The 21,055-nt window shown below is 42.6% G+C and overlaps 1 protein-coding gene across 1 annotated transcript in view; it reads left to right on the top strand.

Moving 5' to 3' along the window:
• Nucleotides 1–21,055, top strand: part of SUMF1 (sulfatase modifying factor 1) — a 278,363-nt gene that overhangs the window by 152,036 nt on the left and 105,272 nt on the right. The window contains exon 5 of the mRNA XM_069206353.1: nt 8,812–8,934. Coding sequence (XP_069062454.1) covers nt 8,812–8,934 — 123 coding nt within the window. The remainder of the gene's footprint in view (nt 1–8,811; nt 8,935–21,055) is intronic.

Consider the following 21,055-nt stretch of genomic DNA (forward strand, 5'->3'; position numbering starts at 1 on the left):
GAACTTTCAGTTCAAAGGGTCGGTACCTATAGCCAAGATATTTCATGCAAGTTAGTTCTACCAGCGTGATAATCGTTCCGTTTCCAGGCTGGAACGGACATTGAAACATCAATCACTTGCCTTCAATTGTCTTTCCTTGACTGACTAATGATTGTGCATTGAATGGTTGTATAAATGCAGCAGCTTAATAATCAGACTTTTAGTCTTTCTTCAGTGTTGGTAAATTGTATTTTTCCTTTAATTGATTGAACTCCATGTAGGATGGGACATGGTGTGGAACCTATTTTTACCAAGATCCTTTCTCCTGCTTTTGGTGGCACTGGCCATGAACATGAGACTTCGTGACAACAAATATGACTTTGCGTAATGCATTCTCTCGATTCTCTAATGCCCTTTGGGACAAGTTCACTTTTTATATATATATATAAAATATAGGGTGCATGTGGGGGTGATTTCCATTGGTCGTGTGAAATAAGTGAGGACCTTGCTTGGGAGGTAAATTGTTGTGTGAGATCTGTTGATGGTGGATGCTATCACCATCTGTTTAGAAGCCAAACTCCACCCAAACACTTTATTTACAGTGAAGAACGTATGTAACTTGACGTTAGTGGTTTAAAGTCATGTGGCAATAATGATTGGCCAATATTCCAACACTACATCAAAGCACATGGAGGGCTTTCCCATAAGCACAAGTGGTGCTAATTTGCAGTTTTAAGAGCGGGAAGAAGCAAGAGCAATTGAAAGCCATTAGATCTAAATTTGGGGTAACATGTTTGTTGGGTATGGTACTGTAGTACCAATTTCTGGTGTTACTCTGAATTTCCTAGCCAATTCTAAATGGTGGCCTGTGGAAGAACAGTGCACTCGTAAATGCCAACAGCATCCCATGGTAAGGATGCCAAGTATGTTTTGAGTTTTGTTTGTCATCGTCACTAGCATGGAACTGTAGTCTCCTTTCTTGAAGATTAGATCATCCCTTCTTGGGTCTCGCCTATACAGTGCTCTCTCTTCGAGACCTTTTGTTTTCTGTCACTGGGTTTAGAGACCACCCATTGCTTGCCATTGGATGGCTACATTGTCACTCTCACTCGCTTGAGTCAGCTGCCGAAGGCTTTATCACTGATCGCTCTTTGTGTGTTTGTCCCATTTCTGCAGCATGGACTCATTACTTTGTGTTCATTCACTGCTCATTTTTAGGGGCTATTTTGGGGGGTTTAAGGACTCTAGTAGAGTGCATCTTTTTCAGCTAGCTGCCTTGTGTACTACTCCCCCCTCAGTGTTCTCCCCTGTCCCTGTCCATGTGCTTGTGCAACCTCTCTCCCGCCATTGTTCATGGTTCACACCCAACTTCCCTCTTGTGTTAATTTTCCATGTTAGCCTGCCCTCGTCTCCCTCCCCTCCCTCCCTTCTTTCATTATCCATGTTATCTTGCCCCACCCAACCTCCATTCGTTGTCCTTGTTGCCTTGCCCCACGCGCCCTTTCTTCCTTCTCCATGCTGGCTTTGCCCCCCTGTCCTCCCTCCTTCCAATGGTTGTCGATGTTGGCCTGCCCCTACCCACCCTCCTTCAATCCATTGTCAGCGTTGCCTTTCCCCACATTACCTCTCTCCATTCTCTGTGTTGCTTCCCCCACCTGCCAGGACAAAAAAAGCTCAATTACATCATTTGCTGCATCATTGCGCTTTTTCCCACCCACTCTCCCTGCCAACCGTGTTGCCTCCATCGCTCGCCCTTGGTGTTTGCTCTTGCCCTCCCTCTCACCACCAGTTTAAAACAAAAGCACTATGAAGAGGCCAACGCTTGCTGTGTCACGGTTGCCTTCGTTTTTTAAACTTTCAGCCATGCTGCACAGCAGCGGTGCTGCTGTACAACGTGGCTAAAAATATTTAAAAAGCCAGTACCTCGGGTAGGCCAGACCTGTGGCTTTCCCAATGCTTGTTTGAGATGTCACCGTATACCAAGCTGCATATATTATTGTGGGAACAAACAACTTGTGGCATGTGAATGGTGCCTACTTCAGAGTAGCTGTCCCCTTCACTTGGCTATGGCTTCAGTCCTTGTTGTGGTCACAATAGTTTCCCTCTCCAGGAACATTCCGTCCGCCCACTGGCCGCCTTTTGCTTTGCGGACCCTCCCGTTCTGAGTAATCCTTCACTGGTCGGCTATATTTAGTCCGTCCAGCTACGTCGACGTACAGCATGAGGGGCACCCTTGTGTGATGTGTTTGTCTGCAGCTAGGAAGTAGAGCGGTCAGACAGCGTGGGCTGTAAGACCATTGCTTCAGAGAGTTTTAGTGGTGCGTGGGAGCAGAGAAACCACTTCAACCATGTTTTACTGCTTCCTTTCTTTTCGCACGTGCGTCCATGGCGTATGACGTCATTGACTGTTTTCAGAAATCGCGGGAGCCCATAGAGAAGCCGAAATTGTAACGCCACGTGTTCAGTGTGCTCCTGTTTTCGCAGCAAGGCCTTCTCCGGTGCTGTCCGTCTGCGAGGTGACGTGATCCTGCCGGAAGGATGAATGACATATTTAGAATTAATGTGCGGCAGAAGGGGGTATGGGGTCTAGTACTGGTGAGTGACTGGCATCTGTTTGGCATGTTACATCAGTTAGGCAGATTTCATGGTAATGACCAATATCTGGAGCAGCAGTCTCCAACCGTTTGAGCACTGAGAGCTACTTCTAAGCACTCAAGAATGAGCTACAAAAAGACCGAACTACTAGTGCACTGTTTCTGTAATCCCAGCCCATTAAAATCATAAATATATTTTAAGCAGTAATTTGCAAGGAGCACACAAAAACCTTTTATTGAAACAATAATTACATTGGAGCTCAGTTTAAACATATTTAAGAAAAGGGTAACTTTGGGCTTGGGTGCCGCTGCACTATTGCTAGCTATGTCGTTCACACCAATCCCCATCAATCGTGTCTGCTAATTCAAAGGAGGAGGTTAATGTCACAAGCAAATACATTTTCTCAGCTTTGACTCACCTACAGTGAAAACCTTCCCTACCCTTAAAGTCCTTATATCCATTGATTGTGCTGGGAGCACCCTTCACAACCACTTAATATCAAAATTTACGAGACATCAAAGTTTGCGAGATATGCAGCCGAAGTATTTCTGCCATATTTCTCAAACTTTAGTAGCAGGTGTGACACTATCTCCAGACGTGAGATGAATTGCTCAATTAATTACACATTTGTCATGCAAATAAAGTGGTAGTTGGCTGTTACTGCCCCTCCCACCAGGCCCATGCAACATGCCCTGCCCCCGAGTAGCTGACCTCGTATCAGTCAGTGGGGGGAGAACCAGCTGGGATGTGTGGGCATTTGAAAGGCACAGTGTGAAGGACCAGAACAAGAAAATCCAGCATTGGTGAGTTTGTTTTCCATTTTAAATGTCTTTATTCTCCTTTATTTTTTTTCCTGACTTTAAATGCACAAGCTGCCTACGAGCTACTGGTAGCTCGTGATCGATGGGTTGGAGACACCTGTTCCGTAGCATGAAACGTATGTCCGCAAGGTGAAGTGATTTTTATCAATGACCTTTCTTTTACCTTCTAACAAGAGGATTTTCTTGATTGAGTAAGGTTTACCGGAAATCAGCATACTTGTGTATCTGAGCTTTCTATTGATTTGCACAGTGCGTGTGCAGTCCTACATACTGAAATAATTTTGTGCATGCTCCACGATGTGGCGTAGAAATAAAGTTCTTGGTCGAATGGCAGGAACTGGGCGATTTTGGCATCACTCCTAAAGTTCTTTGTTACAAATAGTCTGGTGTTTTTGAACTGGTGGGAATAAAGTGGACGCTGGTAGTTTAAAAAAACAAAAAAAACATTGCTTCTCGAAAAAGATCACCAGTGTGCACAGCTTTTCTCTCGGGATTCTGGGTTCTGTAGTGCTTGCGGTTGTAACCTATGCACTGTCTCTGTAACTGTTTGTTCTGGTGCTCTGTGCTCTCGGGTCTCATGACTAACAGACATTGGAATAGAATAGAATAGAATGGAATGGAATACTATTCAGCAGAGTGCCCAGAGGTTACAAAGCCTTTCCACACATTAATTTGTGGTTGCTGTCGGTTGTAATAAAGCCAGTGTACAAATGAAAGATTATGACCACATTATATATGCAGATGGGAAGAGAGCCAGCTGTAGGGATGAGTACATATTACTACTTGAAGACACTGGTTACAAGGCTTTCGCTTGGCAATTGGTTTATAAAGTCATTTCTTGCAGAACATTTAGTCCTGTGAAATTGACCAGGGCAGAAGGGCAAGGACACAAGGCTTGACTCTAGCAATGTTATGCCTGATGAACCTAGGCCAGTGTATTGGGTCCATATCGCTGCAGGATACAGTGTTCAGTTTCCTAAACGTCAAAGCAAAAGAGGGAGCATTTGGACTGGAGAGGACGAGTCGGGCAACTAATAAAATCCTCAGTTCATGACAAACTTTTAAATTGGAAATAGATGACCCTACACCATGTTTTTTTTTTTTAAGTAAGTTACATGGATTTTTTTGGGAAGTTCGTTTGGGTTGTAAGTGTAACCACTTTGGGTCTGTTGCTATCTTTTGAAAGTACCGTTTTTAATGCTATTTAGTGACATTTACAGAATTTACCAAGGAGATTTCCTGTACTTGTTTACGGTTTATTTTTATAACATTTTTAAACTTTGATTACCACCACTCCAGGTTCCTGTCATCATTTGGTATCTTCTATTCTAGTAAGCCATGACTTCAGGCCTATCCCCTTCATGCATTTGGTAACTTGTCTGGGGTCAAAAGTCCTGTATTGTAAATACACTAGCAATGAATCTGTTTGTCTCAATGTGTAATGTTTTTTACTCCCCAGAATTAGACCTTTAGGGAGGCCATGGTAGCGTAATTTGTCAGGTTCATGCTGGCACATCTTATCTGACAGATGTCAAGAGAAAACGCTGGCCTTGTCCACTGCCTACCAAATTGGATTCTTTGTCAACCAGTGCCCTCTCAGGACGAGGCCCAGAATTTATAGGTGATGAGGCCAAGCTGCTTAGTCCAGGGCAAGCATCGGACGAGCTATTGGGAGGGAAAGAAGCAACCTCGAGCGCTTGGGCCTGAGGGAATGTAAAGGGAGGAGAGTCCAATAAAATATATGCATTCCCATGTAGTACTAAAAAATAAAAGAAAGAAGCACTTCTCTGATGTGGAGCCTTGGAAGGATACAAATCATGCAATCAAAAGGATGGCACAGAAGCTATGCTCCGGGGAGGGACATACACAAGAAGAGGAAGGAAAGCCATTGACCAAGATGCAAACAAATGCTGTTGACGAGAAAGCCTATCAGTGTTGAGCAGAGGGTTGACCCAAACAAAGCCCAAAGTAAGTAATTGTATTATTCACAATAGGTCCCATTAAAGCGATCAGCAGGGTGAAAATGGAGGAAAAAGAAGAAACTTGTAACTTGGCGTCACATGAGGATACCGAAGAGCGACACCATGATACCCACCCACGTCATTTTAATCTAGATTATTTTTTTGTCTGAGAAATGCAGTATCACCTTTGTTTCTGAGCATCGGCTGCTCAGTTTTACATGGTTCATTGTCCTCCCTCAGAGCCTGGAAGAACGGAGAGCCAAACAGGGCATGTCCTGTTCTCTGTAGACCGTGCCAGCATTAGCAGAGGCAGTTCATTAACAATATTTGCCCCAGGTGAGTTGGATCCCCTCGTGCAGCCAGGGCCTGTCTTTATACTAATGCTGCCATTAGAACACTTCCCTGAGGGCACTACTTTCCATCGAATAATGGCACCCGTTGTCTGTGAGAAAAAAAAATGCATCTTGGCCCCAGGAGCTGCAGAGATGAGTGTACGCCCAGGTCTACGCCGTCCTGGATTGTGCCATCAGGATCTCGATGTCAGTGGTAAAAAATAAACAGACGGTACCTCCTGCTTCGCATTGTACCCTACAGTGGGAGAATAATAATCTGTGAATTGCCAGTGACCATGACCCTTAGTTGACATATCTGCATGAAAATTTTGACATGGGTTTAGTGGCCGAGATGTGCAGAACTTGATGCAAACATTGAGAATTGGCCTTTTTACCATCATGTACTTTGGTGTCACTGGGGGACATGCAGATAAGTTCATTTTATGCAGTAAAGTTGTTTTTTATTTTTTAATAATAAATTCCCTGTCAACCTGTGCTTTGAACTTCGAAGCACTCTGTCCAGGCAAAAATTAACCATACTATACACATTTTAACACCCTTGTAAATGAATACTTGTATTGGAAACAGTTTTCACTTATAACACCTGTGATTAAAAACACATTACAAAATGAGATCCACTGACCTAGTGCAACTTAGTTGTAAGCAAATGTAAATTCTCCCCTCATAACATAAAGTGTTGTCCACAGGTAGTTGTTTACCTCCCGTATTTGAAAGCCTTAGACGGTCATTACCTGGCTGCTGTCATTCAGAGTGGTGAGCAAAACACTACAGGGCTGATTCACAAGTATTTCACTACATCAGTTAGTACTACTGGAGTACTCATTTACACACTCTCATATTGTGAATTGGCTCAAAATGTCAAACAGCCGTATTAGTAAAAGTGCAGAAAAGCAAGGTCCTCTCTGTTCTCTCTAACTGTATAAGAACATTCCCCAAATATTCTTATTTGACGTTTTTGTGGCCAATTCACAGAGACATGTAAAATAACGTAAAAGAGTATTACTGAAGTAGTACTTTACCTATTGCAAAATGCCTTAGTGCAGTGGTTCCCAACATTTTGACTTCTGTGGACCCCCACTGTGTCATTATAGGAGTCCAAGGACCCCCACTGAATCTTTATTGATATCCGGGACCCCACCTACTGAGTCATTACTGAAAGCTGGGGACCTAATCTGATAATATTATTTAACTTTCTTAGCAGTTGCGGACCCCCTGAGTAGGCTTCGCGGACCCCCAGATGTCCTTGGACCACAGGTTAGGAACCACTGCCTTAGTGAGTAGACCTTTACACTTAAGCCAAACCTTCCAACATTTTAGAACCAGCAGAATTCAGAGCATGAAAACCTGGGTGTATCTTCGCAATAAAGCCCCCATCAGCAGAGACTCTCAGAGCTTCTATAGCAGCGAAGTGCCACTAAGATTCTAGGACATTGGATATATAAACAGCAAAGGGAACGGACACCCTGCAATAATAACGTTAAAAAAAAAAAAAAAAAAAGCACAAACTCCTTCAAGAGATGACGGTGCAATGAAAATTCCGTGAACAAAAATTAGCAAGGTAGCAGAGAGTACATTCAACATGTAATGAATGTTTACTAAAAATTACAACTATTAATTAATACGTAAAGTATTATTTTCCATCGTCACAAGGGTATGAACGCCTAGACCTGCATCATCCCTGTCACTTTTTTTGGTTTCCAATTCTGTATGAAAAAAGGTAAGACAATAGGGGCCTATTCTGAAAGGCATTTTGGGATATGTAAAGTAGTACTCCATTAATATATATATATTTTTTTTTTACATATTCTTAGATGTCTTTGTGAGTCTGCCCCAGAGCACGTAAAATGGGAATATTCACACAACTGTGGTACAAGTAGAACAGTGAATGTTTCAGAGGCGATTCACAAAAACATGCATGAGTATTTGAGTACTACTTCCCATAGTCATAAATGCTTCTGTGAATTGGCCACCATCCTCCTGAGTGCCCTCTGCCTATTGGTTATAACAAGTGCTATCAAAGGAGAATTGTATATTCTTTTCACAGTAGCTAGTGTGGCCAATTCAAAAAAGCACTTAGGAGTATGGGGAGAAGTAGTACACGAGTACTGTTTTATGTACTTCTGCATGCCTTTGTGAATAGGCCCTAAAATCACAATACACCCATTAGTAAAATTACAACGAGGGTGCAGCACCTTTTTTGTACTAATGATATATGGATATTTTGTGAATATGGACATTTTAGATGTTCTATATATAATTCACAAAGGCATATAAAAGAGTACTACTGGATTACTACTTTGCATACTCCAAAATTCCTTTGTGAGCAAGTCCGTTAGTGTCTCAATGTAAGCAACACATTATAAGTGTGAGATATAACATGGTGAGTCTGTGATGAAACACTGACAAAATATGACCAAGGTAAGACCAAACACAATGAACATCAACGTTTTATTATGTAGTAGCAGCTACTTTCCCATACACAAGATCTTCAGAAGATTTGACCAGGGCCATTGGAGACAATTAAGGCCCGAGTTCCTCATTCCAGAGGGCCTGCTTGTTTAAGGGGAAGAACCCCTAACAAAGGCAACTGATAACCAAGTACAGAGTCAGGGCACGGACTAGAGATTCAAGGAGGGTGGCATCAGAAAACCAGTCACTACAGTCAACAACGTGACTTGGACCTTGTGGAAAACTAGCTATCCAATCCCAACTGGTTCTATCAGGAATTCATTCAGTGATTTGCAAACTGCTGGAGGAACTTCCAGAGCTCACAGGAGAGACAGGGTAGTATTTGCAGCCATTATTGATGCCAGAGACCATTGTTGTGTCCTGTTCTGTTGAGGTGACAGTGTGTGGGGAGCAGGAATGTTCCATTGTGAGAATGAATTCAGCAAAGAGACAGTACCTTGATGGCACGGGCAGGTTGCTGGTGGAATTACTGAAGTGTCATCTGGTTGACCAGCATTTAGTCAACATTATGTCAAAATGCCAGAGTTTTTTTTTTTACTTCTGTCAGCCTTACCATGTCTTTTTAATACTTGTTTTCCTGTTCCTCTTTCCTCTCTTCCATTTTTTTCTGTTACCTCTTCCTACTCTTCCAAGGATGGATCACCCAGTCCTCCATGTGTCCTGGAACGATGCAGTGGCTTACTGTACTTGGGCCGGGAAAAGGCTTCCTACTGAGGCCGAATGGGAATATGCCTGCCGAGGAGGCCTGGAGAACAGGTACAAGGGATGTGTGTTGGTCCCATGTTAGCTCTGGATAGCAGGTGCAAATGATTTGTGTCTGATGTTTGTTCTGGACAACTGATGCAGAGGATCTGCATTGATCTTACGTTTGTTCTGGAGGCCAAGTATGCACTTTAAGCTAATCCTTGGCGAAATTTAAATTACTCTGGAATAGATCTTATAATTATGGGAATTTTCCATTCTGCTAAATCCACAAAAATACACCCTTATGCCACACTGAAGAATTATGCTGCCATTCACAGCAAAATTATAGCGAGGAAACAAGGCAAACAGCCAAAACGGGACTTTTTCCTGGTAATTCTTCTGCAAAATGCATCATTGTAACAAAAATTGAAAGGACGACGCGTTTTGTGCTAATGTATCGCTCTAAATGATAGATTTGCATTTCACGTAATTAACCAATAAAGTAACACACATTTCACACACCCCTACTTTTAATCTTGGACCTCACATTGAGCGGATGTTTCTTTTCATTGGTTAGCCCTCATGTTCAGTCAGCTGCCCAAGCGATGAAAGTAGCGCTGTGACTGACAGGAAATATGTCCATAGCAGCAAGCGTTGTGATTGTCATTAATATATCATGCATTGCTGAATGGTTCTATTACAGGTAAATGAAAAGAAAAAATGTATAATTTTGCATTTGACGGTTTTACATAACTCATGTTCTAACGAGGGTATGAGGATGCTTTAGGTGATACACAGATGCAAACAGCAGTATGAATTAACAAATAAGTGTGGGAGTAGGATATGAGAGAAAAGTTTGAATCATGCCCACTTTAGTTGATCCAAGGCATCTTTTGGAGATGGCAAATGACTTTAGAAAGTCATATGTCACAAGTCTTTAAAACAAATAATTTACTATCTACCTAGTGTTGCATAAGGAAGATTCCTCCTCCTCCCCAATGAGGCTCACTACTTTCCCTGTATTTAACCATTCCTGCCTCCACATCTCTCAAACAGTGCCCCCCCCACCATATTGTATATTCTGTTCATCCCCCTGCCTCGGTACTCGTCCTCTTTGCTTGCCACCCCAGCACAGGCGTTGTTATCTTTAACAAATAGGTATGTTTCCACTCCCCTGGATGTTTGTATTGTTTCCCAGTCTCTTTGTCCCTGCTCCTCTAATTCTGGAACACAAGTAGATGCCCACTTCTCATCGTGGAGAATGGCTTCTCTATAGCCGCAACATTATTAATTTAACTTCACTGCTCATTCCTGACCGGCACTACCCTTCCTCCTGCTCACACAAAGCAGAGGGCATCTCCTTCCACCCAGAATGGGTCCCCGCCCACGTCGCCTCCCTGGCACTTTGTGAGTTTGTCTGGGTTCTCTGGTTCTCCCACTCCACACAGGCCTTTTCCTTGCCCCTCTTCTAAGCATGGGTACCGCCCCTCTCTTACTTTGCTATGAAATCGACTCTTTGGATCCTTTGGTGATATGCTCATGGGGTGGGTTCGAAAATGAGAGTACGGTGAAAGAAGGGAACAATATAGAGAAGCAGTTGGAGACTTTGTGGGTCCTTATTTAGAGTGAGAGCTCACTGGGAACCTCATGCATGCGCCAAGACTACCTATTTTGTCTCCCTTGCCTCTCCCGACCATGGAGATTGCCTACATCTGAAGGCAAAACTGAAGGCATTGGAACAGGGGGCTACCATCTGGACTGGTACACCTCTTTCCTTTAGAACGGGCCTCATTTTCCAAAGATGGGCTCTTCCTGAACCCCATAGTCACATGGGATGTCTACAGGCGCTCCATACATGTATCCTTGATGCTCATTCTGTACATGGTACCCATAGAAGGTGTGCTATCTTAGAAAGACAAGAACCTACACAGATGAACATGTGATGAACATTTGTACTTCAGGGTGTTAGTTGCTAATGAGATGCAATGCCTCCCAGCCAGCCTACACACCTTTCACTTCTAAGTGTCCACCGTTAGCTTTCAGCATAACACTGACAGAATGCAGATTGTGCTCCTCAGCATCCGTATGTCATCACTGTTTTAGCAATGGCTCCCTCCTAAACTTCCAAAGCTTTTAATCCAACCTCGCCTCCTGCCCCAGATCTGTGGCCTTTTGTATGTTACAAAATCTCCTCTTCAAGCACAATGTTGAAAGGAAAAGGCACTTAGCTTGGTACAAATGCAACCCTCTCCACATATATCCCATGCTACAATTTCCAGTTCCTCGCCCAAGCCCCTTCGCCCTACTCCTTAGCGATGTGGGCAATGTTTTGCTCATCCATGTTCTCAACACAAACCTCCATCCACTGAAAACTACTACATTCAGCCAACCTCCTGATTGCCAATTAACAGAAATATGACCACATATCTCCCACTTTAAGACTGCTTCATTGGCTCACCCTATTAGTAGATATCAGATTTAAGTTCTATTATGTGTACAAGACGATCAATAGAAAAAAAAACAAAAGACTACTGCACAGACAAAACCCCACGTTTCAAGACGTTTCTGTTCTATGTCTGTCAGAGGAATTTGTTTCAATCTGTATCAGGCCCTGCTTCGCTGGTGGTTTCAGTGGAATGTTGTCGTGGCATTCTGAAACGTAACGTGTGACCTGGTGATAGTATAGCCTCAGAAACGTGCTCCTGATCAATGCACTCTTTTTTTGGACACTTATGTAGCTGAAACTTTGCATTGTCTATTGCACTCTTCCAAGTCTTTGATCTTGCAAACTTTGAGCCCTCCAGGATTTTATAGACTTTGAACCCTATAGTTAGGGATCAACAATTGGAAGATTTCTTACATTTAGAATTTTTGTCTGGACTTGCTATTCCGCACAACATTTGTTAGCACAAACGTACAGCTGGGACAGCCATTTTGAAAGTTATGCTTTGATGTTTGACTTTTAGACATCACGGAGCTATTTTGTTGAATCTGTGAGCACTCGGGCACCATAACGCAAGGTGCATTTAATGAAACCAATGAAAAAAACAGACTGTTCCACTGAGGCTGACCACGAGTCAGAGAGCTGCCTTCCCAACTCCATTAATCTGACTTCATTCAGGAATGATTGACAGAGAGGCAAGTCATCTGAAGGATGCTAAGGGTTTCCTTTGAACGCTGCTTGGTTTTCAGATTGGGGGCACGTTTCAAGCCTCCTATATAGCCACTGCATCGTTTTGTGGCCCTGTGCCAACTCACATCTTAAACTGTTCTGAGATGTGACAGAGCACCACACGCTCTATCATTGGCCACTATGGGCTTGATAGTGCCTTTAAAGAAATCCCAATACTTGGGACAAAAGAAGTTTGCTTAAAGATCAGAATTGCAAGTCGAGCTTTCATTACTGCACTCTGCTGTTTTCAGCTGACAGATTTTGCCAAACAGCCTGGTGAAATTTATTAAGGGGAAAATGCCCCAAAAATGCACTTTGTGATAATCACAACGTCTTCAGGTTATACCTTATTTAGTGGGTAATAACTAGTGATAGGAGGTAGTTACAGCAGATTTTATATACCCTCATACGGGGAATACCCACCCTAATCTGCCACACTTGTAATTGGCCCCCTAACCTGTGGGTTAAATCCTGCCAAACCAAGGTGACTACTGAGATGTTTTTAGAGCACCACCTGTTTCCCCTTAACTATTGTTTTTGTCTTTATCCAACTGAGCTGGTGCCCGAGTGCCAGTTCACCAATCGGGAAGCATGTTACTCCGTGCTTTATACATTTTAATTCAGTCATACAGAATTTCCCAAAAATATATCTCAGCAACCGAAGAAGTGAACACATTTGGCAAATTGTTAAACAGTTAACATTTATAATTTTACAGTCAATATCAACTCTATCATAGTTATTCTTTCTAGAATGTTTAATCAAATGAGTGATAATTTACAGCGCCCTTATAAAACCAAATGTCCAGGTAAATAAGTAACCTATTCCCACTTGATTTCACGGTACTCAACCACTCCAATCAGTGTATTTGGTTGTCTATTTTTAATATTCTACTCTGTCTGAGCATGCATCAGCTAGTCACAGTTAACACAGTCAGCTAGTCCTAATCCAGCTTCAACAACAGCCATTCTGATAAAAAGGAAAGTTGAACGCTGCTGTAAACAAAGTCAGACATTCAAAGTATTCGATTTTTGCAGAAACAATGGTAATTGTTACACCTTTATTGGTAGTTAATACAATGTTATTTAGTGTTTAGTACTGTATTGGGTTATTATTTAGAAAGCTGCAGAACTGTTTGAGAGTGCTGAGTCTCGTGTGAGGTAAGAATACCCGAGTGCTCACATCCAGATAGGCCGAAATGTGCTTGGTTGGTGGTAGGAAAGTGGGGGGGAATTTGGATTGGGTGAGGAACCCCTTAATTTCATAGCTACGGCAGGGTCTCGTGAGCTCTGCTACTGTTGACATTTTAAATCAAAGAGGGAGGAAGTTCGGAATTTATGGGAAGAACTGCAGGATGAGCCGAACCAACAAGTTATCATGTAAATCCTGACTTTTTTTAATAAAATCTTGAAATTGCCACTCACAGTCCCACTACTGGGGTGCTCTGGAGCTTCCCACAAGGAGACATTGCTGCATGGGACATCAATGGCCACCTCCCCCCATTTTGGTAAAAACTCACATAAGTACCAGACGTTAATGCATTGCCAAACACTGAAGCAGGTTGCCTGCACAGCGGAAATGATCATGTCTAGCTAGTCAAACCAAGAGAGCAGTGAAATAACTCAGCACCCCGAACACACCTCCCATCAGAGAACACCTGCAGAGTGAGGGAAGAGTCAGAAAACTGAGAAGGGTCCCAAGTGAGAAGATCCATGCTCTAGATTTCCCTTTGTAATCCTAGGAAAGCAGGTGAGTTAACCAATGGGATGGCTCTTCTTCCCAAGGCATATACACTGTTACTTGAAGGACCGGTCTGCTCAGTGGTGCTTAAACTACCACTATCCTCCAAAGGTGTCTCTGGTCACAAGGCCTCCTCCCAGGTCAACATTCTTCCAGCAACCTTCAACTACATGGAGGTCATGACTCTGCTACCAGTGCAACACTGAGTCAGACTGACCCATTCTGGTAGTTTGATGCAGCAGTTTTTCACAGGTGTGTAATGTCATTGTCACCACCTTCAAATAACTTTTTATTGTGTAAGGGGAGGGGTGGGATGGTGAGTGGATAGCTAATAAGATACTTAAGAGTTACACATAGCCTATATATATATATATATATATATATATATATATATATATATATATATATATATGTGTGCTATCTCCTGCTGCTGACCTGGGGAAATTGCACAGCATGCAATCAACATCGGATGTGTAGAGCCTCTGCATTCAAGCTGGAAAGTCACACTCAGAATTGGTTTCTGCTCACTTAGTCTCACCATGTGATATTGGCTCTCCACCAGGTGACCATGTGAAGAGATCTGCTATCATGTACTCCCCGTGGGACCATGTGAAGTGGCAGTTCTACACTGTTATTACGGTCCTGGCCTACACTGACGAAACATGCGCTTATCCAGCAGTGTGTGAATAGCACAGCACTTAACTTGCAGGTTCGTTTGCACGTCCTCCCTCTCTGTGGGGCATCCTTGAAATAAAGAAGAATGGGCAGACGTGCCACATGAGCTTAACTCCACATTTACATGTCCTACATCACACCCCACCCATGCTCCCAGCGGTTACAGGTGAGAAAAATAAAACACCTGAGGCAGTCTGCCGCCCCCAGGTAGATGGGAGAAGTAAGGTGGCAGCGCGCCAGAGGGAGGAAGGTGTTAGAAGAAAATCCCCACTTCTTTTCAACTTGTGGGACCTCCATCTAGGGTTGTTGTGGATTTGATGAGGCAGTCCCATTTTTTCACCCTACATTCGGGTAAATTTCAGCAAATTCAATTCTAGTGTTGGTTTTGAGAGGTCTATTGAACATAGAGGGAGTTACATTTTCATGTACTTCAGTGCAGGATTAGTTAGCAGCCCCTAGCATAAAGCACTTTAATTAACACAGATGAATCTTTGTGTAAACGTTTGATTTAATGTATGCCTCTTGATTCCTCATTGCCTTTGTTTTCTGTGTTGGTGAGCCTTGCCAATGTTATGCTTCTCGCTGAATGCAAGATTTATGTAGTCCTACTTCATTGTTTATGGAATGTCCCGCTCTCTGGCTTTCAAAATCTGGTCACCCATCCTTAATCCGAGCCAGACAGCTGTCTCGACCCAGCCCCAGGCCTTCTCCAGCTCTGCCAGTTCTAGTGGAACACATCGTTCTTAACCTGTCACTGATGTTTCTAAAATATACAGCTACGTCTTCCGAACCACTGCAAGTTCTGACTGGATGTGTGCAGGAATTCTACTTTGCAGACAACAGGTAATGTAAACATGACGGGGCTGCAAACCGTTGTAAGTGGGTGTGTTGTGTCAAAATATTCACACCGTGCCTTCAGTCTGCTGGAAACCCCCTTATAAAGGGCCTGTTTGCGGGGAAGGTGTCTCTTCGTGTACATGCGTCACCGCGTTTGTCACACTCCTTGCTTGCTAAAACATGGAAATGATTTGACTGTGAAACGTGGGCGGCATCTGTAAATCACCGGAGACGTTTGCTTTAGATAGACGACTAACAAGAAACTCGTTAAAAATGCATCTGTAATGCGACAAAGTAACTTCACGGCGATAAAGAGCGCTGGTTTTCTCAACTTAGTGACATATTCCCTGCATTGCGATGGAAACAATTGTCAACACAAATACCCAAAGACCCCATAAAAATAAAAACCCTGTCAGGTGTACTAAATATGCTTAAATGAATGCTGTTGAAATAGAAATTGGCCAAAGCACACAAAATCCAATTAAAAGACCCTCTTGTTCATCACGAATTTGAAGTTGAGCGAGACATCCCTCGATATCAGGTCTCAGTGTATGATGGACCTCCTGTTCTGTCAAGGATACTCAATGCCGCACACAGACGAACCCTGGGAGAGTGGTACTGCTAGCACTGGTGTTTTACTAAAAATGATTATTGAGTGTTCTTGTATTATGAGTAATGGATTCGTGTAGAAAAAGCAATAACGTAGAAAATTAATGCACGCATTTGAAAATGTGATCCGATGAGTGGCTGCCAATGTTCACAAAGTATACTTATTAATAGTTTATTAATATTAAATGTTGAGTATGTGTTAGATTAATGTGGTATTATGTCATATTAAGAGTTATGCATCATGTATTCGCTTTATTAAGTGTAGGCCTTAAGTTAGCACAGGTCTTGGCCTAGTTACTCGGCCTAATGTCAAGTTGTATTTCTTAACGTTTAATAAAATGGCTGTCTTAGAGAGTTAAACTGTGATTTTTCCATTGTATTATGTAAATGTGCTCGTAGCTGAAAGTCTGTCTCATGACAACCGACTGCTAGAAGATGCTATTCTTGTTAAATGTAACATTTTGAGCTTAATCGGTGTCAGACTGACTTTCTCAGGAGAAGAACAATGGAGACACTGACTGGAGTATAAGCTGCAACACTATTGTTACCTGACGAGCCGGATGATCAGAACATCGCAGGGGAAGCCAGTCAGCGACATGTGAATGGAGTAGTGGTAGAATTCATAGATTTGAAGTTTTAGTTTTATTAGACTAAGTGTGAACATGCGATCCCTTGACCAATAGGGATTTGGGAAATAGTTGTAGGAAATCTAACTTAACGGGACTGCACTGGGAGGAGAGGTCGCCATTCTCTCTATTCTTCTTGAGAGTTTACCTGTATTCTTTCAAGTTGCCTAAAGACTTGGCCTTTTCTGAACCTTGATGCTGAATCCTGATGCCTTGCTGACCAAACTGATGACGAAGACTATCTTAGCTTGCTGATCCAATTGAGGGGAGGTATTCTTGTACCCCTGTGTTTGTTATGCCGATTTGCTTTTTCTTTTTAGGTACCAACCACACTCTTTTGATAGAGCCATAGTTAGATGTTTTCCAAATTTGTATTGACTAAATTGTTTTGCTTGAAGCCCAACATGCTGATGCTAATCTGGTGTTAGTTAAGGATTCTCACTAATGAAAGTCTATTATAGGGAATAACATTTGATGTCTTTCTTTGCTGAATCTAAATGTATGTGATACAGTTTGCGCAAATATTCTTATTAATTTGCACTGTAACCTTAGAATGTGTAATAGTTCAAGCTTTGATTAGATTGCGTTTCTTTCGCAGGTTTGGACAGCGAGTGTTGTTTCTGTATGTTTATCATTTTATTTTTAGAGTAACGTACGTGACATTAGCATTGTTAATATAGGGAAATAAACATTTTAACTTTTACGAAAAGGTGTGGTTATTTATGACTGGAAGGTCATAGTGTGTGACAATTACTGACTCACTTGATTAGTAATGCTATTGATTTATCATTGATTATTGATGTTACTGAATGATTATTGATCTACCTGTATTGGAGTTATGGTGGGAATGTCTTAATTGCGAGTCAAAAGGTTCATTGACCTATTCGCGTCCCCTTGTAAGTTTACTTATTTCGGTCAGACACGCTAACAGAGATGGTAGCAGAGACTGATTGTTTGTCTCCTTAAGAGCCCATCATAGACGTCTGGAATAGAATAACAGGTATTAACAGAGATACTAGTAGGATTGATGGTCCCAGAGGTTGGAGCAGGAAGACATAAAGGGCAGCGGAGATGGTAGTAGCTTGAATGATTTGAGAGTTCATTATTACTTAGATTTGGATTTTATTTTTGAATGATGTTAATTGGAGAGAAAATGTTTCCTTAAGTCCAGAAATGACTTTCCCAGAATCTCCGATCTTGCCAGTGTTTGTGTGAGGATGTTCTCGGCGTTCTAGTGATAGTGTTAATGTAGTAGGATTTTGTGCTTGCTCGACTTATGCAAATCGCAGGTGAATTGTGATAATTATGAGGGTTTAGGGAGTTTGCGTACTCCAAATGAAGTTGTAGTAGGAGTGTGCATACTCCACAGTGTGAGAGTACGGAAGTCTTCAAACTTCACATATATGTGGCGCTTTGTGATCTAAAATTGTCCACGTGGCTGTTGATGTACGGACCCTGCTTGGTCTAAGACTCTGGAGTATATTGAAAAGCGTATGAGACACTTGTTTTTATGTTGTAATTTGTCTGGTTTAGTAGGTTGATCGGGCGTGGTCGACAAGTCCGAGTATGAGTCAAAGGGGGTGGAAGAATTTTCAACTGAGATCTGGCGAGTCCTATGTGCACCAGGACAAGACCCACTGATCAGTTGAGAGTAAAATTTGCTGGTCGAATTTTGCTTGCGAATCAGGGAAACTGAGAAAGAAGTAGCTTTAAGAGCGAGAGCCGTCAATGAAAAATCCGTCTGAAGCAATTGTGTTACTTTTCCTGTAGTAAACCAACAGATTTGGTTTTTGATTTTGGGTTTAGTGCTCACAATTGTGCATTAGTTTAGTGTGAATTGGAGTCGGGGCTGGCGAGCCGCAAGACTTTGTGAGCCGCAGTATGTGTGAGTGTGACGTCATTGGAGCCGCACTGGGATAGGTCGGTTAGTGAGAAGGGTCGCGCACGGATTGGCAGTTGGTTGAGAAAGTGGGTGAAGAGAATTCTGGGATTAAAAGTCACTTCCTGATTTGATTTTGAATAACAAAAGGGTCAACAAGATGACATTTTAAAAGCTTTAAAGAGTGCTTTAAGGGTAGATACATACATTACAGTGAGTATAGGTGAACCTACACCGCCAGAGGGTACACCAGCTTACATTGTAATGGAAGAGAAGGGTGTTGCGCCATGTCTTTGGCTAAAGCAGTAATGCAAAGTGACAGAGAAAGATGGGAACGTAGCATTTCCTACAAACGGAACATTCAATTTCAGGGTTTTAGAGCATTTAAGGATGGTGCTATATGAATCGAAGCTCCTTCCGAGACCGGCGCAGTTTGAGGCATTAGCGATCTGGGAGCTAGTAGCCATAGAGCAACAGAAATTCCAGAAGAGAATGAGAAAGGCAGAAAATACTTTAACAGAGGCTAGGTGGGATAGTGCTCAGAGAGTTTGGAGAATGGAGACTTTGCACGGAATTAAGTTGTTTCCAGCGATTACGCAGGACAATGAGGAAGGAAGGAAAGCTACTAGGAAGACTAATAGAAGCCCGTCCGAAAGTAGGGAGGCTAGAAAGTCTTCTATAGTGGAGGAGGAATCAAATGATGATGAGTTCATTTTACAGTTATTGAGAAATCGCCCACCACCCTATGCAGCACATGAGAGTGATCTGAGCACCAGTGCTAATCCTTCAGCTCCGACACAGATTAATGGGATAGTGAGTCTTGTGCATGTTAATACCAGCCTGCCACAGATTCTGATGAGGGGTGGTCTTGACGCTCCTACTACTCCTGTAGTGCAAAAGCATCTGCATCCGCCACAGGTTCAGTGAATGTACCCTGATGTGCCCATTATGGAAACAACTTTGAACTTAATGGTGCCTACCAAACAGGTTTTCTCGAGACCGATATTGGTTCGAACAGAACCAACTCCACTTTTACTGCCCCAAGTGCAGCCACAAGTCATGCCGAGATTCACTCCAGTAACAAGGACTCCGTCAGATATGACTCCAATGATGAATCAGAACATGGAAGTTACTCTCCCACAGAACTTAAGCACCAGATCAACCCCAGATGCTATATCTTTACCTATTACTGTTGGTCCAGCCGTACCCCTATTTGCACAAAAGAAACCTAGTGTAGGTAACAGGGTGTCATGACACAGAATGTAATGAGGGGAGGACATAACGAAAATGCTTGAGTAGTCTCTCCTGTGGGACAGACTTTTGGATGGATCAAGATCTCTGTTGGACCTTAGTCCATTCGGAGTGCTTCCAGATACTATGGTAGGGTCGAACATTAGCCAGAGTTTGAAATTGTTGACACTGCAGTCCCCGAATGCAGTTGCACAGCAGGTGCCACCAGTCCAAGTCAGTAACATTTTGTTGCAAGGATTGACAGCTCAGCAGTTTACTAAATGGTTAGAAAAGCTGAATACCTCGCAGAGTGCTCCTACGTGAGAGGAGTGTCTGAATTATGCTAGGCTAAGCATGGAAGTGGGTGAGCTCAGTGAAGAAACTATGGGTGTGAATAGGTTAGAATCCTACACAGAAGCAGGATTGAGATATTTGTGCCCGAAGATTACGAGGGAAGTGAGTAATGTGCATCAGAAGCTAGCAGATCTGGCAGAGAAGGATGGCATAGAAATGGAGAAAATTAAACATTTGAAAAGGAGTTACAGATTAGATTTTGAGGCTTAAGATTCAGAACACATGAGATCTGCCGGAATGAAGGCGCACCTTAGGGAATTGCTTCAAAGTGCCCAGACCTGAGGCGCGTTAGACAAATGGGAAGGCAGATGGGTAAAGAAAAGAGACAAAAGAAAAAGGGATTCTGTGGAGCTGACTGCAAATGTGCAGCAAGGCCAGGACCTAGTGAAGATTTTACTAATGAGAGAGATTTCGGGGGGAATTTTGTTCATGTCCCTCGGAGCAGAAGTGACATTATATAATTTACAAATTATTATCCAAAACTGAGAGAGAAGGCAGTGGAGTGGTACCAGCAGACAGACAGGTTTGTGAAACTTGCAAAGTGCCTGTAGGAGGACTTGAACACTTTATTAGAGATAGTAGTCCCAGCTGATCTTTGGATAGAGTGTAAGAGGAGCATAGATTGGCCAACAAGCAAACCAGAGAGAGACAGAAATACAGGTGCACCGTCTCCCGAGGTAATGAAATATTACTAGAAGGTGAATTAATTTTTGAAAACAAGAATTTTGCCCACGGATACTGATTAGCAGATGATTGACAGGACAGCTCAGGAAGCAAAGGAGTCTATAAATGCATATTATGAGAGATTGTTACAAGCGTTCAAGCATTACAGTGGTACAGAGACAATTGAGGCAAAGGACATTATTCATTTTGTGTTCAGATTTGTGGAATGGTTGAGACCTGAAATTAGCCACATGATTAAGAGTCCTTTGATTTGCTGGCAAGGAAAGCCGATTGATGAGGTGTTGCAGTATGCCGAATACTGTAGTGATGAAATTGAGTTGAAGCAGAGGAAGCTGAAAGAAAAGGCGATGGTGATGCAGATTAAAGCTGCTCAGACAGGTATGCAAGGA

This window comes from Pleurodeles waltl, chromosome 9 (assembly GCF_031143425.1).
Source record: "Pleurodeles waltl isolate 20211129_DDA chromosome 9, aPleWal1.hap1.20221129, whole genome shotgun sequence".
Classification (NCBI taxonomy): domain Eukaryota; kingdom Metazoa; phylum Chordata; class Amphibia; order Caudata; family Salamandridae; genus Pleurodeles; species Pleurodeles waltl.